The sequence below is a fragment of the Oryza glaberrima genome, chromosome 2 (assembly GCF_000147395.1).
Source record: "Oryza glaberrima chromosome 2, OglaRS2, whole genome shotgun sequence".
In the NCBI taxonomy this organism is placed as follows: Eukaryota; Viridiplantae; Streptophyta; class Magnoliopsida; order Poales; family Poaceae; genus Oryza; species Oryza glaberrima.
In genome coordinates, this window is record NC_068327.1 from 6645504 (window position 1) to 6670746 (window position 25243).

Consider the following 25243-nt stretch of genomic DNA (forward strand, 5'->3'; position numbering starts at 1 on the left):
AAACATTAAGTTATATATGAAAAAAAATCAGCAACTGAAGCATTTAAAAATTTTGTGAAATACGGTGAAGATACACATTGAAACATGTTGATATCACATATAAAACAACGAGTGTTAACGGATTGAAAATATATGTTTTTCTTTCATCAAAATATAATTATGTGATATCTTGTTATAAAGATTTAATTACAACGAATACAATGGTGCGATCGGATTGTAGATTGGATAACTAGTTAGGAGAAAAATCATTTTGAAGATCGCTAAAATGCATACATACATGCATAGAGTGGAGAGAGAGTAGTGACAAGTAGTCCCGTGAATTTTGTGAAACACACCACATATTAAAACATATCACTATCACGTATAAGACATTGAGTTTTAATGGTTTAAAAGACATGGTTATATTCTATTATAATATAATCGTATGATATCATGTTGTAAAGATTTATTACAACGAATACAATGGTGTGATCGGATCGTAAATCGGATAAGTATTAGGAGAAAAAATATTTAAAGAGAGAAGAAAGGAAAAATAAGAAGAAATTAACTAGTTAGGAGTATGCATGTGAGAGTGTAGGGTGCTCGAGTCTGGGCAATCTCTCATGCATATGCAAACAATTCTCTATGTATAGAAGGGGGAATAAGATGAAATTTGTTGCTACGGTCTTAGTGGACAACGCAATTGGTGTTCGGATCTCATTGTATCCCACCATTAGAGTTTGACCAGTCCCCAAATTATTATTCGAACAAACATATAGTAAATCCGTAGAAAAAATTGCCAGATTAAAATATATGAATCTGTAAGGCCGTTTACACACAAAGTTCCATCTCTTCCTCTCTAGAACGCAGTTCAACCATGTTGTAACACCGGGCTAGCTTTGTCACAAGTCACAACCCTGTTGAACTACATCAAGAATTCAAAAAGAATGCAAAATTGCAGCAATATCTGCTCCCATACCATCCGCCCATCCCCAATTAGATCCTAATCGAATGGTTATATTTCTCCTCCATTTTACCTCAAAAGCTTAAAAAGAAAATCTAAGCTGTGTTTGGATCCGAATCCCAGAAATTTCCCAGAGACGAAAACCCCTCATCCTCCAAACACCCGCTTCAAAATTCCAAAAAAAAAAAAAAAAAGAGAAAATGATCTTGATTTGAAACTGATCTACTTGTTCAAGCCCCAAATGCGTACGTACGTGTGCACGCGTCACCAACCCCAACTTCTCGAAGAAGGAAGCGCACGCATCGATCGATCACGAGCTGGCCGGACCAGGTCGAGGTGAGGGTCAAAGCCGACGGGCTACGGCGGCGGCGGTGGCGGCGGCGGCGCCACCAAACTCTCGACGGCCTTCGCGATAGCTTCCTTGAGCGACGCTTCGTCGAATTCGCCCGCCTGCAAAGGTTGTCGCAAGAATATAAAGATATCAATCATTTTTTTTAGATAATGATAAAGATATCAGTCATATGCTATATACGCATGGTTTTGGTAATTAAATTATCCAGCATATAAAAAATATACATCCACGTGCTGCACTGTCTGCTACAGTATTCCCTATAAAATAGAGGAAGAGTATATAAAAACTCATTTTAATAAATGACGCCGTTGATTTTTAATCATATAATTGACCATTCATCTTATTCAAAAAATTTATGTAATTATAATTTATTTTGTTATGAGTTGTTTTATCGCTCAAAGTATTTTAAACATGATTTATATCTTATACATTTTCATAATTTTTTTAACAAAACTAATGGTCAAACATGCGTTTAAAAGTTAGTAACATCATTTATTAAAAGACAGAGAGAGTATATGTTTACCGTGGAGAAGCATTTTTTTTTTGTGTGTGTATTGTAACAAGTATTTCTTGATTATTGATACGGTGTGAGGACCTAATTGGAGCCTTGGACCACTACTACTTTCTACTGGAATATAGCGCTAAGTTCTAATTTGATTTTCTTTTTTTGTGTAAGAATCTAGATATATGTAGAGGAGTAAAGATATATCCATACTCAAGATTCAAAAGTTTTGCCGCACATATATCTGACATTAATTAGGAATGGACAAAAAGAAAAATCAAATATCATGGCTCAGCTTGGATCGGCTCATTGCAAACTTGACCATGGATCGACTTGAATTCATATATCGTAATGAGTTGAGCTAAGCTTGAGGTTGAGGGAATCATGCGAGCTACCCGTTCATAGCATACAAGGTCACCATATCTTTTTATACTTCGGCTTGTTAATTAGTGGTTAACCCTTTAAATTACTTTCAATCCATCGGATAATTATCCAGTGGTTTACTAGTTAGTGTTTATTATTTTAAAATAGATGATAAATTAGTATATGCTGAAATTATAGAGGTGATATAAATGAGCCTAATAACGAGCAACACCCTATGAACCGAGTTGGCTCGTTATCACCGTATATGTCACAACGGGCTCATAATTAAGTAGTTTTAGGCAATTTTGGTATAAGGTTATGGTTCCATCGTTTGCTTGTTGGCTTATCAGTCACAACCAAAATTTAAATTTTAAAATTAAAAATTATTATACTTTATTTTTGTATATTAGCTTTCAAATCACTAATGATATACTGACGGGGTTAATTTCATGGACTCATAAGAGGGGCAACTAGCCAAACTTACTGGCCTGGTCAAAGTCAAGGCGAGTTGATTGAAACGGCCCGGTAATTTTATCTTGTTCCTCCTCCTATGGCTAGATGAAGCTCTTCAAGCAATTCTGCAGATTTGGTGCAGTTACCAGATGAAGCTCTTGATAAACTGTTTGCTGAAAGGAACATGACATCGATTGGGATTTGGATGGAAATGAATTGAAAACCCGGGCCTCTAGTGTTTTGGACTTGTATGCTGTCTGTCCGTGACGTCATGCATCCCACACAGCAACAGCCAACAGGGGCAGTCAAGTTTTCCAGTTGAGTTTTCTCCGGTGGGCCCCACCCCCGTCGCTGTAGGGTAAACTAGGCTGATCTGGTTGACTTTGACCTAGGTTTGAACAACCAAATCTCTCTTTCTTCGTCACTCACCTCTCTCTCATGAGCCCTTGACAATGAACACAAAATGGAGCAGCTCAAGATAGTAGACCAGCTAACAGTTTGGATATATATATATATATATATATATATATATATATATATATATATATTGAAATAATTGTTATAAACATTTGTGATCATTGATTATGACTAGTTTGGTGAGATATGCACAACAATTAACAGACGTCTGGAACGGAATCCAAATATAACATATATACGAAACAATACAATCTCTATTTGTAATTTTATAAAATCAATCTTGTGTTTCAAATAAAGGCTACATATAAATATTACTAGCATTAAGCTTGCACTACGAATGATATATATAAAAACGGATACTCCCTCCATTTTAAAATACAAGACATAGTTCAATCTTGATAACTTTGACAAATAATAAATCATAATATTTATGTTTAGTGTCATGTATATAAGTTAGATTTGTATTTGAAAATATTTTCACATTTCATATAATGTGTAGCATTAGGCACCGTATAAAAAAACTATATGTGTCTTATAATCTTATAATTTGGGTCAGAGGAAGAATGATTATTTGCACGAAACATACATTTCAACAGGGTAAGCATCCGTACCGTTGCTCGTAGTGTTAGGCTGGCCTGAGCGACGCCATTGCCGCCGCCGCCGCCCGGCTGCCTCGCGTCGACGGCCACCACCGTGAAGCCGCCCATCGCCTTGAGCAGTGCGAGCACCCGGAGCACGAGCTCCGACACGTCGGCGCCGCCGCGCTCCGGCGCCCGCACCGCCACCCTCACGGTCACCTCTGGCGCCGACGACGACGACGATGCCGATGCGCCACCGTCGTGATCACCGCCGCCGATCACATGGACCTGCACCCTCTCCGGCGAGCCGCCGGTGGCGGCGGCGACGGCTAGCCATTGGTGATGATGGTGATGGTGAACCTCGTTGACTGTTCGGATCATTGATGATCTCGATGATGATGATCCATTGGCGCGTTGGTGGATTTGGGTTTGGAGTGCTCGGTTCTTGGCTTCGAGCTCCGAGATTTGAGCTATCAGCAAGTTCATGTACTCTAGTGTCTTGGCAAGAACTGTGGCCTTGTCTTTCTGAAATGCCAGTAGTTGATTTGATTAAGATCGAGAAGCTATTAATAATTAGTAGAACAGATTAATTAGCAGAGTTAATGTGCAATACGCAAAATAAAATTGTAGTAATTAAAACTGGAAAAATGGCTATGTGTAGTATTTCATTGGTTAGATAATGGAAAAACGTTAATGATTTCCGCCTGATCTGCACTTCAATCTGATGAGAACAATATGCAAGTAATATAAGATTCTAACAATTTGAACTAGCAAATAATGTTTAGAAGCATTTCAGGTTGAATTTGAACAAGATTTTCTGGAAGCTAATTAAAATGGGTTTAATTTGCATTGCAACAAGGACACAAGCCACAAGGTCATTAACATGATGGTGCAATTAACTCATGTTAATTATTAGGAGTATAGTTTACCTTTGATCCTGGAGGAAGCAAACCTCTCAAGTGCTCGAAGCTCTCGTTGAGCCGCTCGCGCCGCCGCCGCTCCGATATCATATGGTGGAGCTGGCTGCTCGTCGGCGGCGGCGGCGCGGCCGTGGCGTCCTCGTCGTCGTCGCCGCCGCTCCGCTGCGCCGCGGCAGCGCTGGCAGCGGCGGCGGCGCGCTCCTGGCTGCACCTGACCATGTGCATCCTCCTCAGGATGGAGAAGCCCATCTTGATCATCCGCTGCCCCGGCGCGCCCGGCGGCCGCCGCGACGCCGCCGCGCGCGGCGCCAGCGCGGCGTTGTACGCCCGGAACGCCGTCGTCGTTGGCGTCCCCCGCCGCGGCGACCGGATGATCTGCGCGCGGTGCTTGACGGACGACCACGGGGCGTGCAGCGCCGCCGCCGAGGACGACGTCGAGGGGGAGGAGATGACGTCGAGCATCGCCTGTGCCATGGCGGCGTCGTCGGCCTCGGCGCTCGGGAAGTGGAGGACGCCGCTGCTGCCGACGCCGCCGTGGCGGGAGAACGGCGACACGTGGACGTGGTGCGGCGCCGGAGGGCGCGGATGGAGCCGGGACGACGACGACGGCGTCGTCGTCGTCGTCGCCACCTGCGCCGCGAGCTCTCGGGGCGACGGCGTGGCGGACGACGAGGCCATCATGGGCGTCATCGTGCGGAGCAGCGACGTGGAGGCGGCGCCGTCGGCCGGGCTGCCGACGAGCGAGGACGACGACGACGACGGCCGCGTCGGCGGCAGCTGGAGGAGCTCCTCGAGCAGCGACTGCTGGAAGAAGTCCTCGGAGAAGACCTGCTCCACGCTCGCCTGCAAGCTGCCGCCGCCGCCGCCGCCACCGTAGTTCTCCGCCGGCGCCGTCGAGAAGCCGACCTCGATCTCGCCGCTCTCGCATCCCATGAACGCCGCCATCTGCACGCCACCAAGAATGGCCCATGTCAGCTTCATCCTTCTCGATTTCTAACACGATCATCTTACGAAACAATATTATGAAATGGATTACGAACCTTAATGCCAGCTTCCTGAAAGAACATTACCACAAAAGATCATACGAATTCGTTAGTAAATCCATAAATTTCTCAGGTGTTTGATCAACTAATGGAACCCAAATTGATCAAGAAGCAAGTGGATCAAGCAGATCGAACAAGTGCATGCACCGGTGAGTTCCGAGTTCCGAGTTCTGACCTGGTAGAAGCTTTGCTGCACCGGCAGCGAGGCGGAGGCGACGAGCTCGAGCTCCGAGAGCTCCATGAACGCGCCGCCGCCGCCGCCGACGTACGCCCACCCCGGCACGCAACCGGTCACGGCGCCGCAGACGGATCCCCGGTACGCGTCGAACAGCGCGCGCACGCAGCCGCCGCCGTCCTCACCACCGGAGAGCCATCCGTCGACGCAGTAGAGCAGACGCGCAGCACCGGCGGCGCCGCCGGAAGAAGGACGCTGGTGGTGCAGGCTGGCGGCGGCGACGAGGGGGAGGGGAGCCCAGGCGCAGACGTAGGCGCAGCCGGGGAGGCGCGCGGCGGCGCGGTGGAGGATGCGCTGCCGGGACTCTTGGCCGAGCACGAAGATGGTGTCCATGCAACGGCCACGATCACCACATGGTCTCCATGACTACCTAACTTAATTAGCCAACCCAAACTACTACTTCTTCTTGGCCCGACTCGGCGAGATGGCGCGGTTGCCGTCGACGATAGAATGGGAGATTTAGGGGTATATATATGCGCGCGGGAAGGAGGGGAGCAAAGGTGAAGACTGAGGACGAGGACGACGACGAGGGCTGCGGCGGAGATGGGGATGCATGGGAAAGACATGCATTGATGCATGTGTGGATGGGAGTGGATCGGAGGCGGGAAAAGTAGGAAGGTAGCTTAGGAGGAATAGGAGAAGCAAGAATGGTGAAATGATGGTGGGGGTGGATTGGTGAAGGGTTTGGTTTGGGGAGAATGGATGGAGACATTCATGGATGGATGGATGGAAAGGAAGGAGGTTGAAAAGTACTAGGGGTAGTGTTATCTATTGGAATGGAAAGTCGTTCAAAGGTCTTCCCTGTGTGATGGTGGGTGATATGATGCTGGGTGCCTTGATAGCTTAAGATGATCTTGAAAAAGGGTCAAACAAGGTGGCACAAACGTAGCTACCATGGGGGGCTGGAGATGGGTTTTGCCCCCTGCCCTAGTTCTGTGCATGTGTTGTTTAAAAGGCCAAAAAAAAAATGATAAGATATATCAATATGCGGATATACTATTTTACAAACATGTAAATTCAAATTCGACTTATACAATTAAAAAAAAATTGATAATTGTATAAGTTGAATTTGAACCTGTATTTTTTAGAATGACATCACATATTGATCTATTTTACTATTTTTTTCAAATCTTTATAGAGAAAATTAATTTAAGTGACATGTAAAAATAAGAGGATATCTCCTCAAGGGATTAATAGAGTTCACTAGGCTGGCTGTACTTGGAGGAGCCAAGCCACTAGCCATTTTTCGGTTAGCTACTTAGGCCTAGTTCGAATCTACAATTTGATTTGTCTTTTCGGCAACATATAAAACGATATAAGTTATTAGCACATGATTAGTTGAAATAAATTATTATAAACTTTTAAAATATGTTTGTTTGATTTCTTAAGGAAACTTCTACATAAAAAGTTTTTTTTTAGAAAAACACACATTTAACAATTTAAAAAGTGCATGGGCTAGAAAAAAAAGTTACAAACAATGGAGCTTAAGGCTCAAATAGTGGCTGAGCGTGAAATTACTCAACATTAGGACTGTACTAGGGCTCAAATACCAAAATTTATATAGTGATTAAACTTGATTTTGGAGGCATGTCGGCTATCACATAAAGCTTGATTAATCTCTATGGTACGTATGAACCTCTTGTTATTTTAATTTCATCCTGTTTTATTTTCTGCACCAGCAGTATGCAATTTCATATTGATATAGCAAAAAGAATTAAAAAAATATGGAAGGCTACAATCAAGAAAAAAGAAACATAACAATCCAAGAAATGGACTAGCACCAAGCCAGATGCCGTTACCTCTACGGAGTGGTCACAAACGCACCACCCATCACCAACTCCAAGCAAAAGGTCGCCTAAAGACTCTCATCTATACCCACGGAGAAAGGTTGCCGAGTGAGAGGGTGAGAGAAAAAGATACACTCGTGCATCACATAAACCTAATGGTGAAACCATGAGAGTCGCTAAAGACTAAGATGCTTGAAGGCAGCAAATGTGAGAAACAAGGCATCTTAATTACTCCCTCCGTCTCAAAAAAAAAAGGCAAACCCTGGGTTTCCGTGTCCAACTTTGACGGTCCATCTTATAATTCGTATTTTCATTGTTGTTAGATGATAAAACATGATTAATATTTTATGCGTGACTTGTCTTTTTATTTTTTTCATAATTTTTTCAAATAAGACGGACGGTCAAACATTGGGCACGAAAACCAGGGTTTATCTTTTTTTGGGATGGAGGGAGTAGACAATACTTCTAGAGAGGTCACGATGTCAAGAGAATCGCCACCACCTGGCCAAGACACTTCGGACTTGATTTTCACATGAAGAGCCCCACTAGGGAGGGAGAGAGAGAGATGCCTCACAATGTCCGGCCCCAAGGGGGGACCGTGACGCTCAAGGTATTGTTGCTAGTCCTAAAAAAATGTCGAGCCAGGCTTTCGCCTACAACTCCCTCCCCTTTGAGGGAGTGCCCAATAGAAGATGACTTGCCACCACCGCCATTGATATTGTTCGGTTGAATTGAACACGCCATCTAGAGGCACCCTCCTTTCTGTTGCTGCAACCACTAGCCTCACCTGCTGCAAATAAACATTCGCTAGCCAGGAAGGTTGCCCACAGCCTCCGGCAGCCTTTGCCAACATCCAGGCCATGACTACCGCTAGCCTCTGCCGCTCACACCGGCCACCCGCTAGCGTCGCGCATGCTAGCTCCCACCAAGGCTTCAATGGACGTCGACGCGTTCCCAATCGACCTTGGCTAGATCTGCCACAGAGGCATCGGATCTAGCTGTAACAGCGCTAGATCTAGCCACCGATGCCAGTGTCCTCTTAAAGCCTTCAAGGCCACAGACGGTGCCCAACTCAATGTGGTGAAGCCCCACTGCTGCCTTCATTGCAGTCGTGCAGACTTCTGGTGGCTCACTGATCAGACGACAGTAAGGTGTAGAGAAGGAAGAGGAATGACAGGGGCTCAGTGACGATGAGTTCCACATGTGTCACCCTAGAGATGATGCGGGGATGTCGTGTTTTATTAGGTCTAGTTTGGAACACAACAATTAGTTTTCCCTAGATTTATAGAAATAGAATTGACTAATGTGGAAATCCTACATGCATTGTGTTAGTATGATAGTTATTGTTATCATGCATATTTTGTTTTATGCTTGAGTTATTCAAGATAACTACACACTACTTAGTAAGTGCGTGGGGGTACTTTAGTTGTTTTTTATATATCAAATATTTAATTCTCACATAATGGAAGAGTTTCATGAAAATAAAAAAACAAGAGAGCTTGAGATAGAGCAAGTTTTAAGAGAACTAGCTGGGTGACCCACGCAATTGCGCGGCTAGCACAAAAAAATCATATATTTTTTTAAGTATGATTTTACTTAAAATTTATTAAATAGCTATCTCATTGTTAAGACTTTGAAAGACCAAACCTTATCATCCTCGTGTTTCTAATTATATAGTTTATAAAAATCACACCAGTTGCTACCCCTTATGTCAACTTCTTCTTTATTTGCTTGCTTGATCTATCACTATTTCTATTCATTTTTCTTGGAACCTTTAAAAATTGGATTTTATAGTTTTTAGAGTTTATTGTCACGTTGGGTTTCGTTTTTATAATTTCTAGATGTCCCGTCAAACGTTGCCATTATACTCCTCTACGGCCTGTCCACTATCTCTTCTCTTTATTGTCATTGAGATTTTAAAAATCGAACATAATTATAGTTTGGGTTCATTTTTACTTTCTAGAAGTTCCACCAAATCGTCAATGGTTTTGCCATTGTACTCCTCTATGGCTCGCCCGCTGTCTCCCTTCTTTATTGTCATTGAGATTTTAAAATCGAACATGATTACCATTGTTTTTTTTTACTTTTTAGAAGTTCAGAACATTCAAAAATTGGACTTGTATTTTCATTTTTTATAATTTTTAGAAGTCCCATCAAAAGATGCCACTATGCCTCTCTGCAGCCCGTCCGCCGCCTACTTTTTATGTCATTGTGATTCTAAAAATCGAACATAACTACCGTTGCATTTATTTTTTATTTTCTAGAAGTCCCGTCAACCGTCGGAGGCTCTGCAACTATACTTTTATACACCCCGCCTGCTGCTTCTCCTTTTTATTGTCATTGAGATTTTAAAAATCGAAAATGATTATCAATGTGGTTTTTTTTTACTTTCTAAAAGTCCCGGCAACCGCCTTACTTGTTTGCTTCACGGTCTGCCTGACATCCCTCCTTTTAATCGTCATTAGGATTCTATTTGGTGTTTTATTAACAATTTTTATATGCCGTATCAACCGTCACCAACTATACCCCTTTATAGGCCTGTTACTTAATTTATCTCGTCATGTGTTTTAGATAGTCTTTTCTTTCAATAGTCCTTATTTTTATCACAAAATTTAGTTATTTATGAATTTTATTCCTAATTGAAATCTTTTTTTTCTAATTTCAGAATTTATTTTTTTAAAAAAAATAGTTAATACCGTATTGTGTTTTTTTAATGTTTTTATTTTAAATTTTTAATTTCAGTTGTTTCAAAATTGTATTCCTACTTGAACTCTGTTTTAGTTTTTCTAATTTTGGATATTATTATATTTTTATTCGAAATTTTAATTAATCTTGTATTGGGTTCTTATATGGATTCTTCTTTCAATATTGCTTATTTTTAATTCCGAATTTCAGCTAATTTTAAATTGTATTCCTACTTGAACTCTTCTTTATTTTCTTTTGCTAATTTCGGATTTTTTTTATTTTTATTCTGAATTTTAATTAATCTCATATTGGGTTCTTATATGGACTCTTCTTTTAATATTCCTTATTTTTTAATTCTGAATTTCAGCTATTTTTAAATTGTATTCCTACTTGGACCGTTGTTTCCTTTTCTAATTTTGGATTTTATTTTATTTTTATTTTAAATTTTGATTAATCTCGTATTGGGTTCTTATATGAAAACTTCTTTCAATATTGCTAATTTTTATTCCGAATTTCAGCTATTTTTAAATTGTATTTCTACTTGGACCCTCCTTTCCTTTTCTAATTTTGGATTTTATTTTATTTTTATTTCGAATTTTGATTAATCTCGTATTGGGTTCTTATATGGAAACTTCTTTCAATATTGCTTATTTTTAATTTCGAATTTTAGCTATTTTTAGATTGTATTTCTACTTGGACTCTCCTTTTCTTTTTTTTCTTTATCTCCGATTAATGTGGGAATTTCTAGCCCCCACAGCGAATGTGGTGCCTACTTTCAAAGCTGTTTTAATAATATATTAGATAGATTGAGAGGTAATTAAACACTTGCTCTATTCTTAACGGTTGCAATAATTTGACAGCTTTCATCATCATTTCCTAAACGGTTGAACTTACCGCGAAAACTCGCATCCCGGCCATGGCATTGGACTTATTTTTGCATAACCGAGGGGAGCTACATATGTACAGTATATATCCTATGGTCAAGCTGGTAGAGTTTGATCCTTTTTATGAAAGACATGATAGTGCCATTTACCAAACGCCTCCTTAATTGGATCTCAAAACCACAAAAAGTATATGCAGTCAAAATCATTGATAGACACAACTTAGAGACCAAAGGTTTGGTTATCCTTATATTATATTTCTATTAGTCCTTCAGGTTAAAAACCCTGAGAGATTCAGATTCTTCGTTTCTTTTCTCCCCTCCTTTTCGTCAGTTGATTTGGCAACAAGCAGTTTGGTTAATTTAATTAAGATGCATAGATATGAATACATGGGGTCCATGGAGATCATTAACACCGTGCACTTGGTCCACTGCTTTTGGGCCTTTTTCTCTGCTAAATTGGGATTTGGTCTTCGCCCGTATACCATTCTTCAGTAATCAGGCCAGGTCAAGGATGCAACTGCTGGAGTGCTAGTTCACAGCACAGGGTGCAATGGACCATGGCATCTTTCGTACTATCCTCAATAGAACAAATGCTAATTAATCGGTTCATCAATTAATTAATTTCATTGTTACATTGCACAATACTACATTTGCAGTAGTACTACTACTAGTCGTAGTCAAAGAAATGCAGTGGCTAAATGGCTAATGTGTGCTTTGTTTTAGCTTATTAATTAATCAGCTGATGATCATACGAACACAGCGCGTGACACTGGTTCACATTGAAGCTCTAGTTGTTGATTGGGATTTCATTATTAGTTTAAGTTGCTGCTGGAATATTGTATGAGCCATTTGGGTGCGTACCAACCTCGATCACAATCTGGTTGCAATTGACTATTAGATGCATGCTGTCAATTAGTTGTGCAGAATTGTAGTGGTGATTGGTGAACTAGTGTGATGTCATAACATTTGATATTTAGAGCAATATGCATAGTGTGAACTTAACCTAGATTGCTAGAGAAGATGGTAAGATGAACAATATCAAAGGCAAAAACAGAGGAATATTATCATAGTAAATTACAATTCATTCCTATACATGACAGCTTCTTTGGAACATATGGATTTTACAGGATTTTCACATGAACAATTAGTTAAATTTCCGTATAACTCCTATAAAAATATCATCCATTCGAAAGGAGGATTGAATAGGGAAAAAAAATCGCATTCCAGACCTGGAAAGCAAAGAAGCCTTTCATTCACAAGTGTTCACCACCTGTGAGTCATTTTAAATGAAACCTTAGTTAACATTAACATGGGTGCTAGTTTCAGAGCCAAGTCAAATTTCAGTCTTCTTTCGCACACTTCCGCCATAAATCTAACTAAACTTTAGATAGTACTCTGAAGTTGATCAATTAAATTTGTTGTCTCTGAAAAAGACCACAAAAAAGTATTAGTATTCTCCAATCTTTAGATCCTGCCAAACTGCATAGATATGCTATCCAAGTCCACCCGGACCAAATGAAAACTACATATATGCATGCACAACCGAATCTTGATGCCATTGACAGTATCTGATTTGATGCAGAAAAGTAGTCACTTACTTGACAACATGTCTTGTATAATTTTCCCTTTAATTAATGCAGATAAAATGTTTTGATTAGATCATTTGATTAGTTGACTGGGATCCACATCCACTCGATCTAGTACCTCATAAGTTGAGTTTACCACTTTTAATTGATTCCAAATCTAGCTAACACCTATTTGTTTATCGATTTAATTACTTAGTGCCACATGTCTGCACTTTTAGAGGTTTGAATTAGGTTAACCATGCTTGTACCCGTAAAGTTGTAAACCTCCCTTTTTGACAAGTTCGGTGAGATTCTTGTATAATTAAAAGCTCCAAAAGGTTAGTATTACCAGCAAACAATTAATTGCTAGGACACTTGGCAAGCCTATATATAAGTATTATATATACAATGTGCCGCATGTCTTATATGGTGGTTATACTGGAACTTGATCATTTGATCTACAAAGGATATAGCGGTTTTTTTCGTAATACCAAATTCATCATAAAAAAATATTCGTAAAAAATATACGGCAGTTCTGTATGTGAAACGGACGTGACTACGTGTCCTTGAGACAATGAGCTGCATACGTCAAATAGAAAGACACAAAAGAAAATAATAAGTTGCAAATAAATTAAAGGAACTTATAAAATTCTAATGGTTGACAAAAGATTTGTCTTGGAAATGGCTATCATACGAAACAATGAAATTGTTTGGAAAATTACGAAGTTCATTGAAAAAAAAAGAGATCTTTGAAACGTTTTCTCAATTCATGCCTTTGTTGGTGCAGTCTTTGGCTGGTGAGTTGGAACTTGGAAGTAGCGGCAGCAACACTGCATTTTCTTTTTCATTTTTTGACGAAACTACTGCAGGAGATAAATTACACGTAGTTAATATATTAAAAGCAAAGAAGCTTATGTACAAGACAGGAAAAAAATACAAAAGGGTAAGCCATGCTTCTACGTGATTTCTCATTTCTCTAGCTTTTGTCTTTATTTTCAAAAGATCTTCCTTCAAAAGACGTCTCCAAGTAGCTATCAAACCTACTTTAGCTACTTTAGCATCAAAAGGTTACTCCACTTCGCTGCTTACTCCATTACGCTGTTTCTAAATATGCCAAGCAGCATAGAGAGTCATCTCGATAAAATTTAATAAATTATAAAACTTTTAGCAGTGAACATCGTATTGAAAAAAACAAACTCAACTAGGTACCCAAATGCTTCACAACACTTTAAGTTTTCTTACAATTTTAATCCGTGCGTCCTATTAAAGACGATCTGTTGGCTTCAATCTAAATATATTAAATATATATGTGCTATGTCTATATTCAAATGCTTTAAAATCTCTCTATATATATATATATATATGTGTACGTTTAAAATCTAGATAGGTAGTTTTTTATGCGATGGACGGAGTACCTCATCTGTGAGACTTTTTCAAAGAGAAACAAAATAAGCGAAACCTCCGTTTAGTTTGTAATAATTTATCTGAATTGAAAGAAAATGTTTGTCCGTAATTGGTGGTTTCGCATGCGGTCGTTTTCGAGGGTCAAATTCCGGTCAACTCAATTAATCGCTGCAGGTCGTCGATCGAGTCTGTAGCTACAGACTTAATCAATGATGGATTAGTAATAATTGTTATTATCTGTCACGATTTTGTATGTGAATGTGACAGTATGTGTGCCCACCCGGCCGTACAAATGTGATTAGTCTTTGGTTTCGTAGTAATCCATGTTAGCCTGAGCTATACTATAAGCTAGGCGTGCGTTTATACGCGCAGACGACCTGTTTGTGTCCCGTCGATTTCATTTGCCACGTCAGCTTGCTGCAGACCCACAGTTCGTTGGCTGGAAAATGAGAGACGGGAAAAGGAAGAAGGGGATGAATGGAGAAGCCATGGGTATTTTAGTCCTAAAATATTAGAAAATACATTAAAATGATACGTAGTGGTACATCGAAAATTATAATGGTATGGTTACAAGTAGGTGAATAGTAATGGCATATTTTAAAACCATAAAAATTATAATGGCATGGATCAAGTTTCCTCTGGAAAGGATGGATTAAGTTTTGGATTTTCGTGGCACGCTTTTCAAACCGCTAAACGGTGCGTTTCGTGCGAAAACTTTCTATATGAAAGTTGTTCTAAAATATCATATTAATCCATTTTTCAAGTTTGTAATAATTAAAACTTAATTAATCACACGTTATTACCACCTCGTTTTACGTAAAATACTTAATCTTCATCTTTATCTTTATCTTCAGGAGATTCAAACACCTAACCAATGAAATATATACTAGTATTATGAACTCGGACATATATGTCTCATTCATTATGGTTATTATAATTTGGGACGAAGGTAGCATGACATTTTCTTTATAGATTCCAATAAGAAAATTTCATATGAAATACTTTAGAATAAAGGATTAATATAATATACCTTTGAAATTGGGCCAATCCGTGAGACTTTTGGAGGAAAATAATTATAGGGTTGTACCGCATGTTTCTTTCTTCCTATGTCTCATCATGGTTCCTGTTTTCTTATGTGTTATTCAAATGATTTTAAAACTTTGCCTATAATTTTATATTTTTCTTTCATGTAATGTGCATGGCATCCTATCCATGTGTTTTCACAATTTTGCATTCTGAAGGGGCTTTAGATTTTTTTTTTATCCACATTGATACTAAGCTCCTCTTAAGTATCTTACATTTTCTTCTAAATTTTATCTCTCAATATCTTCTATTACCTCAATTCTAGGATATAATGATTTGTAGGGTTGAACATAACTATTAAGTAAGTAGATGGAATTAAATGTGAAAAGATTTTGATTAGTAGAGAGGAGAAAGTAGGTGAGGAAGTTGTTATATTTTAGAATAAATTTTAAATACTATGTTATTATATTTTGAGATAGAGGAAGTAACTCACAGTGAAAATATAAAAATACATGAGAAAGAAGATATTATAAAGAGTAAATTTAAGAAAACTGCAACTTTAGTGACAAAACTATCAGTTTGCTACAACATTAGCGATATGTTTCAGTTTGCTACAACAATAACTTTTACAATAACAATAACAATAGCATGTGAAACTATCACAAAACTATAACTTTTGCGTTATATGCTGCTACAGTACATATAGGTGACAACTGTAGCAGCATATAACATAAAAGTTGCAGTTTTGGAATAATTTTTCACGCTATTGTTACATCAAACTGAAACATGTCGCTAATGTTGTAGCAAACTGATAGTTTTGTTACTAAAGTTGTAGTTTTCTGAAATTTACTCTATTATAAATGTATGTGAAATAATATATCATAAGTCAAAATTTACTATGTGACGCTCTAACTATGCGGCATTGGACATATGTGACACTAAAACAATTATGTCACTACCACTGGACACTTCTATTTATCGAAGCACACTATATTCACTATATAAATATATTTGGTTCAAATAAATACTCATTTACAAATAACACTTTGTGTCCCTTAGCCAAATCATTGCACCAATCGATTGCCGATTCGAGATCTCTAATCCCTTGCCACTCCCCTCCCCAAATCAAGCAGCCACATCTTCGCACTGATCCATCAACAATGTTTTGCCTTCTGGCGATAGGACCTAGTTTGTGGACGATGGTTGTGTGGTAGTGGTGATTGTGCTGGTTCGCTTTAATTAACAAAAACAAGTTCGTTTGGCCAATCCTGATGGAGCTTGGCATCGCTGAATTACTTGTGAATCCATCGTCAAATCTCCTATAATTGATTAGAATTCCTCTTGTACATAATTTGAACGATATATTCAGGTGAGAAACCTCTTCCCTCCGGTGACTTGTTTTTTAAAAACTAGTACGTACACATTTACGGTATAGAGCCTTGAAGAAACCAAAAAGAAAAATAGAAAGAAAGAAAGAAAAGAAAAGAAACGAAAAAAGGGAGAAAAGAAGAAGCTAAAGCGAAAGAGAGACATTGATTGAAGGCTCTCCGCAGCTACTAGAGTTCACTGAGATATGAGAGGGTGGGGATAAGCAATAAGACCGAGAGAACTTTTCCGGTACAACATACTGATGGTATACACTGCTAGTATAAATGATTTAACGGTGCAGATTGATTTGATCTTCTAATTAATTGGTTTGCAGTATAAAAATTTAAAAGGGTAGATTTGTCTTTCGATGCGGTGGTTCAGGTCCGGCCTCTCCCTCCTTGGTGGCATCGTTAGCCGACCAAGGGCTCTCAGCGTGCACCAATGGCGTTGTCGGGCACGCACACGGGTGCATGAGGTTCTGTGGCCACTTCTAGCACCTTCAAGGTGCAGCTATGGCAGTCTCTGGAAACTAAAATTTGCTTGCATGGACAACAGCCTATAGCACCGACATATGAGAATAATCTAGGTGTTGTGGTGTATGTTAGTATTCCAAACTAAAATGAGATATTGTGTTTTTTACGTGCGCCGCAAATGTGGAATATGAAACTGCATTTGTCAGGTTTGCCGCCATCTCTCGTGAGTGTAGGGCATGACGGCGGGGTAGCCAAGCAGCGACGAGTCACACCGTCGCCATGCGCACGCCGTCGAATTGCGTCGCTGCCAGAGCTCGTCTTCCCCTGTCTCTCACGAGCCTGTCTTACACATTACGTCACAAATATAATATAAGGATTCTACAAACAAGGATTAATTGAGCCTGAATAATGAATTACAAATTTTTATCAAATTCCTAATTTACCCTTGTAAATACTAGCAGCATATACTGCCAGTACAATGTACTGTAAAAGTTCTCAAGACTGATTGACCAATATCAATAGCAAAGAGGTCAAATAGTCACTAGTCCTTTAAAAAAAAACTTCAATTCTAGCTCTTTAATAATATCATTGAAAGTTTGGAACTAGTCTTTATTGCTAAATCCTTTCAATCTAAACTACTGAATAATCTCATAAATAAGTATATTCTATTTTAATTTGAAAAAAAGATGAGAAATCACAAACTAAATTTGAAATTTGTAGATCATGTTCTTTCTAATTTTTTTTCAGAACTGATCTTGTAATTAGTACAGCCATACAACAACAGGTGTTGGGGGGGGGGGGGGGGTTGGCCCCCTCCGGCACCGCACAGCTGTGCCACTGTATAGCAAAGCTTGGACAACCACGTTTCCCAAGGCTAGAAAGACTTAATTAGTCACATATGAACTAGCTGTATTTGAATTTGGACAACTTTAAATGAGATAGATAGGATGCTTCAACTAAGTAAATAGCTTCAATAATTTTAAATAAACATTTTTAAGACAATAGCAGTACAAAGTCTTTATGTACATAGAATGTTTGCATGAATAAAGTTTGCTTATTTGGTCATACAATATTCTAACCAAACATATAAATACTAGCTAGGGTACGTTTGTAAAGGCTTTCTTCAAATGTTATTGTGCCAATCCACTCCAGTGGAAGACACACTTTTTGGAGGTGTGTATTCCATATTTGATTTTTATAAAAGTAATGTTTGTTTCATCAACAAAAAATATGAAAAATTCTTGGTTCTAAAAGGGATAAACTATAGAAAGATAATTATATTGTTGGTTTAACATGATTTTCAAGCATAACAGATCCATTTTTCAAAACATATTGTCCGCTTATGGAAAAAAAAAACATATCTACAAGTGGCAAACAGTGTGCTCATAAAACAATAATAGATATAGAGCAAAGCTTGAAAACCAAAGTTTCCCCATGTAAGAAAGACATGATCTCATCAACTTTGTGCACTTGCGTATGGACAACATTCATACTTTAATGAGATAGCTTCAACTAAATAAATAGTAAAGTAGATGTTTTTCTGACGATCCACACCATCTCCATAAATGTCAGCCAATGCTAGTTTGGTTACAAACAACACTAATAGCGATAACTTGTATAGAACCTAAAAGGCATTCTAATAGATTAGAGCCATCTGTTTAAACTAGTGGCAGGCACATGATTTTGGTGGTGGGTATTTCATATTTGCACAGTGAGATTTTTATAAAAAAAATGTTTGTTTCATCAATGAAAATATACAGGTTCTTAAATTTGGAAAATATACCATGTTTTTCCTGGTTAGAAAGACGTCTCATCAACTTTGTGCACTTACATATGGGGCAACATATCCTATGCACACAGGCCCTCACGTGTACACACGTGCACACCAACTAAAAAATGTCACCAAAAAATCTAGAAAAAATCATACACATACTTTCAATTGTATTACACCTAGGGTTAAAATCTTAACGTCAAATTCATTATATTTTAGCCGTAACAAAAAAAACAAAAAATCTGACAGTTTTAAGGTTGCAATTTTGTCAGAATTTTATCTTTTTTGTTATTCTCTATGTAGAATGAATTTGAAGATGCGACTTTGCACGTAGATGTAATACTATTAAAAGTATATGTATGAATTTTCCTAGAATTTTTTGTGATAATTTTTAGTTGGTGTACACGGTGTGTACATGTGAGGGCCTGTGTGCATAGGATACGCTCCCTACATATGGACAACATGCATACTTTAATGAGATAGCTTCATCAAAATAAACTATACAAAGTGTTTTGGATATTAGAATTCCTATAATTGATTAGAATTTGTTTTATAATTGATTAGAATTCCTTTGTAATTTTTCTCCAAAGAAGCCCATCTATAATGGTCAAAAGTTGATCAATTGTCATCTTATACATCAAAGTTGTGCCCTTTTTCTAAAAATGGTATCTAAGTCATGAACTGACAAATAAATCGTAATCAATAACTTGAAAAACCCATAACATGGGAAATTAAGAAACGATCATTGAGCGGGAAAAATAAAGTTGGACTATTGACATTACAAACATCAAGACATCTCATCAATAATTAAGTTCTAATTACGCATAACGGGAAAATAAAGTTGGACCCATGTTTGAACTTGAAATATCAAACAGCTTACAAAACCCAAGAAGTACTCAACACTCAAGAGTCAATCTCAGCTTTTCTTTTCTTCCCTCTCTTTCAAGGATACATCATTCGAAGGTACTACACCATGCCCCAAGTTTCCTTACTACATATCTGTCAGCAAAGACCCTATCTAGTGGCAAACTATGTGTCAGTAATTTTTTTCCCGACAGAGATGGTCTGTCAGGACAAGTGCTGCCGGCAAAGGTCTTTCCCGACAGATAAATCTGTGCTGACAGATAGGTTGGCAATGTTTTTTTTGCTCTTGCCGACGGATAATTTTCCTGACAGACGGACCTTTTCCGACATATGGATCTTTGCTGACAAATAGTGTGACATGACTCATACTTTTCCCGGCAGATAATATGACACCAAGAATCTATCAGGCCAAAAAAAATAAATAAATGGAGCTCATCACAACAAGCAACACATGACAAATTAAGTGTACTTTTCACTAATTTTACAAATCGATTACTGAATCCAACATACAAGTAAAAAATCACATAGCTCAGCTAGGAATTGTGAGGATAGTGCATACATACAAATTTGAAATGACACCAAAGATGGAACATATAATGGTCTATAAGAAAAGGGGATGCTAAAATAACTATATTATCTGGACTTGGCCAGATTTATAGATTGTATACATCTTGTTGCTGGCAAATATCCTGAAAAGCATCGAATTGGAAGGTACAGGCTCACTTCATCCATATCAAAAGTTCACATGTATATTTTGATATATTGATGCACCTGTAATGCAAAAGTGTATTGCTCAGATATAAGGTATAACCAAGATAAGAAATCCAATAAGAAAATTTTGTCCGGAATCCTTTATTTTAAAGGATTAATACCTTTGAAATTGGGGCAATCCGTGAGACTTTTGGAGGAAAAATACAACCCTATGATTTTCTTCCTATGTCTCATAGTTGTTCCTATGTTTTCTTATGTGTTATTCAAATGATTTTAAAACTTTGCCTATAATTTTATATTTTTCTTTCATGTAATGTGCATGGCATCCTATCCATGTGTTTTCACAATTTTGCATTCTGAAGGGGCTTTAGATTTTTGTATCCACATTGATACTAAGCTCCTCTTAAGTATCTTACATTTTCTTCTAAATTTTATCTCTCAATATCTTCTTTTACCTCAATCCCAGAATATAATGATTTGTAGGGTTGAACATAAGTATTAAGTAAGTAGGTGGAATTAAATGTGGAAAAATTTTGATTGGTAGAGTGGAGAAAGTAGGTGAGGAAATTGTTATATTTTGGAACAAATTTTAAATACTATGTTATTATATTTTGAGATAGAGGAAGTAACTCACAGTGAAAAATATAAAAATACATGAGAAAGAAGATATTTATAAATGTACGTGAAATAATATATCATAAGTTAAAATTTACTATGTGGCGCTCTAACTTTGCGGCATTGGACATATGGGACACTAAAAAAATTTATGTCACTACCATTGGACACTTCTATTTATCGAAGCACACTATTTTCACTATATAAATATATTTGGCTCAAATAAAGACTCTTTTACAAATAACGCTTTGTGCCCCTTAGCCAAATCATTGCACCAATTGAATTGCCGATTCGAGACCTCAAATCCCTTGCCACTCCCCTCCCCAAATTGAATAGCCACGGCTTCACCCTGATCCGTCAACAATGTTACGTGCCTCCAAATGAATCCAACTGTCAAACACAATGCTATGCACCTCTGCCACAGAATAAGCATATGAAACCATACATTTTTTTTCAGCAAGGCACAATATAAAATTGTTTTTCACAAAATTAACATTTTCAATACAAATAATACTTTGTGCATTTGTGACCAAAGTGCAAAAGAGTAGCACTATACATACGACTCCTTCATCCGACCGGTGTCCGACTGAAACGGCTGATCACCACACTAAGTGAAGGCGTGAGGCTTCGTATGATGTTCTGCATGTTACTGACGCCGTGTACTTCACAGTCGTCCGAAAGTCGGATCTAGTGTGTTTTTTTTAACTCCTCCCAATTCCCCACTGCACTTCATAGGTTCAATCTGCTAGTTCTCATCTCTGCACTGCCGTGTCCTCAGACAAAATGCGTTTTCTTGTGTTGTTGGCACGGTGCTGAACGGGCGGCGAACGGCTGTAAGGGTGGTGCGGCTAGGTGCTGTTGTTGTCAAGCAAAGTAAAGGTCTGCTCCTGTTTTCTTCTCATGAATCCTTTGCTCCTGTAGATATGTAAAAGTATATTAGAATCAAAGCGAAAAATCATCTGGATATATATGAATCAGAAATGAAGGTTGATTTATGGGGGCCATCTAGTCTCTGATGTTCTTCTGTTCCAGAGTGATTTTGTTCGGTTGGTTGGAATATGGAGAAACAAACATCACCTTTATCAGTAAAACTTGAATTATATATGTATGACCTTATATGGACCATAAGACCATCTGGTCTGAGGTTTCTCTGCCCATGTCCTTGTTTATTTGGCTGAAGTGGGTTTGGGATTGGAGTTAGGATGGTTGTGATTGCTACAGCATAAACCAAGCGCACATGACAATTTTAGCCTCCCCGACGTTGGGATCGAACAGCGAAGGGATGATCTGGTTGTCAATCGCCGTCAAGCTCTCCATTAGTCCGGCAAGGAAAGCTCTGCTCCTTTTTTCCACTCATGACTCCTTTGCTCCTGTAGATATGTAGCAGCAGATTAGAAGCAAAGGAAAAAAATCATCTGCATATGAATCTGAAATGGAGGTTGGTTTTGGGGGCCATCTGGTCTCTGATGCTTTACTGATTGATTTTGTTTGGTTGGTTGGAGAGTGGAGAGAAGAAAACATCATCTGTACCAACAGAACTTGAATTGTATATGCATGACCTTCTTGGGGGGGAACTATGAGACCCATCTGGTCTGATGTTTCTCTGCTCATGTCCTTGTTTATTTGACTGGAGGAAGTGGAGTGGGGTTGGGGTTAGGATGGTGGTGATTGCTGCAGCCAATACACTCTAATATGGACCATGGCCGATAAATTTAGTCTTCCGATCGTTAGGATCATCTTGTGCGGATTGAACAGATTGGATGGTCAGGATTATGGTTTAAGTCCTCATGTGATGATGATCTCCCAAAAAAGATTTGTGGGGTTTCATTTATGGTTTTTAATAGATTTTGTGAGGTTTAGTTAAGGCTGGTTACCCTCCCAACTGCTGGAATTGAACAACGCAGATTGACCTGACTGGACTTTTAGTGATAAAGTTCTCACAGTCTTCGCAGATAGATCCGTCGAATTTTGTTTTAAGGTTTTTCAATAGATTTGTAAGGTGTTATTTAAGATTTTTCTGTACCTTCTTGGCTTGGTATGTCTTCACTATTTTGTTTGGTGTTGCCAATTTTTGCTAAAGCTGTCCATCATCAATGATGGATGTTTGCTACCTACTGTATTATTACTGACTCTGTGACATTTCTAGATGTATTCATAATATCATTGAGTTCTGGTTTGGGAATATCACAAAAATTGTGCACTTCAATTATTGAATACCTCATGTCTAACATGGTACTAGCCATTCCACCTTCATATAATTTCACCTAGTTTCTATGACAGATCATAAAGTACTCTGAAATGTTTTTTCTTGCATTGCAAAGGAAAAGTGGGGTGCATATCCATTTAAATTGCACATAATAATACTTTATATCGATTTCTTTTGTCAAGATTTCACAAAATCATGCAATCTTGTTGTTCTATAATTGTGTTATTTTCTTAAAATATATATTATAAATTACAGTGAACAAAATGCATTTAAAAGCTTGGGCTCGCTTGCATTCATGGGCGCACCTTTTACTCGTAAGCCATGAATGGTGGATGCCAGTGTTAGACATAGACATGTGTTGGAATCCGACTCGCATTTAGTTGTCCGATTTGGCTCCCAAAAAATGTGAAGTACATAAATGCACACACATTGAGCAATATCACCTTTTTAGGATAGTACAAATAAAATAGTTACGTGCACTTGTTTTTCTTCTTTGAAGGATGTGGTATTAATTTCCCCCTTTCTTCTGTCATCAGGTGCTTACATAGTTTCAGAAAGTGTACATGGCACAACAAGGGCACAGCATGGTTTCAGAATGTGTTGAGAAAGAACAGGTTTCTGCACAAGCCATAGGAAGTAAGAGTAGCAAAAATAAGGTTTATCCAATAAAGGAAAGTGCTTTGCATGTAAGGAAACATCACACACTCTGGATCAATGCAGCATAAAAGAAAGACTGGTTTACCAGAAAAGAAACATCTCTAGATGATAAGGAGGTGAACTTCACTGTAGCAAGGTGGAAGGAAGACAATGAAGATAACATTGAATTGATTATAGAATGGTTTTTAGTTTATGGGGTCCCAAGGATATACAGAAACTGGAAGGAGCTATACCAAATTGTGTCAGCAATCAGTGTATTGATTGATGTGGATGAGGAAAGTTTGTTAGGCGACCGTAAGGAGCCTTTTTCATGTCACTTTATGTTTGGGTGGTATTCAAGATGTGTTATGTTTATGATAGAAGACGAAGCACAAACCACGAAGTGTGAAAGGAAGGTATTAGAAGATTGCAATGGCCAAGATCATCTTGATGAATTTGGCAAGGAATATAGAGCCAAGTCAGACGAAGCTATTGAAATTCCTCCAGAAATACTGAATAAAGAGATGAATTCAGAGAGCAGTAGTAATGACACTAGTATTGCTGTTTCAACACACAACCATACATTGGATGTCAAAGGCTGGTCAGACAAGGAATTTGAGAATAGAAACATTTGTTTTAGTGGAAGAGGCTAGCTTTATTGAGGATAACAGATCCTTCTAAACACAGCCAAATTAGTGATTATACGTTGTTGGTCTATGAGTTGTATGGGCTTTTATCTATCTCACAATCTGTTTAGAAATAAGTTCATTTTAGGCCTCTCATATTAACGTTGAGTTCAAATTACATCCTCAAATCATAACACCAAATATAACGTGTCCCACAACTTGTCAACTTGCAATACCAAGGTATACCGTATATCGTTGTCCCATGGAAGTATTGTGTCCAGTTTTGGCTGATGTAGTGAGTTGATTGCGGTCAACCAGGCTAAGTCAGCATGGGGCCCACGTGGTCCCCACATGTCAGCGGGCTAGTGTTCTTCCTCCTCCCTCCCTCTCTTCCCCATCTTCTCCAGGGCGGTGTGCGACGAGGAGAAGGGTGTTGGCCAGCGATGGAGAGGAGCGACAACAATGGTGGTGGAGGAGTATAGTAGAGCAGTATGATTCGGTCACGTTGAGCACGACGACAAGCGCGAGACGTTGCTCGGGGCCTTTCGCTCCACTCGCAGCGGTGGTAGAGGGGAAGAGACATGGAAGGTGCACAGATGACACGGATGAAAGACGGTGTGGCCAGGGATGACGGTGGTGAGAGCGAGAGGCTCCACGAGGACGGTGGTGCTCCCCCTCCCACCTTTCGCCCTTTGCTCAACGACGGTTGCACAGGAGCAGCGATAGTGCTTCCTCTTTCTTTTACACTGAGGGTCTACTTTCTTTTACAAATGACAATTGTGTCATTTAACCAAATCACAAAGATTTGACTGAGAACCTT

At 38.8% G+C, this 25243-nt stretch overlaps 1 protein-coding gene across 1 annotated transcript; it reads right to left on the reverse strand.

The window, feature by feature from the left end:
* Nucleotides 1-677: 677 nt before the first annotated feature.
* LOC127764053 (putative transcription factor bHLH041) lies at nucleotides 678-6422 on the reverse strand. The gene is made up of 5 exons (XM_052288877.1): nucleotides 5747-6422; nucleotides 5569-5583; nucleotides 4538-5473; nucleotides 3642-4133; nucleotides 678-1393 (listed from the first exon to the last, which is right to left on the reverse strand). Exons 1-5 carry the CDS (start codon nucleotides 6137-6139, stop codon nucleotides 1301-1303), a joined length of 1929 nt encoding a protein of 642 aa, XP_052144837.1. The 5' UTR covers nucleotides 6140-6422; the 3' UTR covers nucleotides 678-1300.
* Between the last annotated feature and the right edge of the window lie 18821 nt (nucleotides 6423-25243).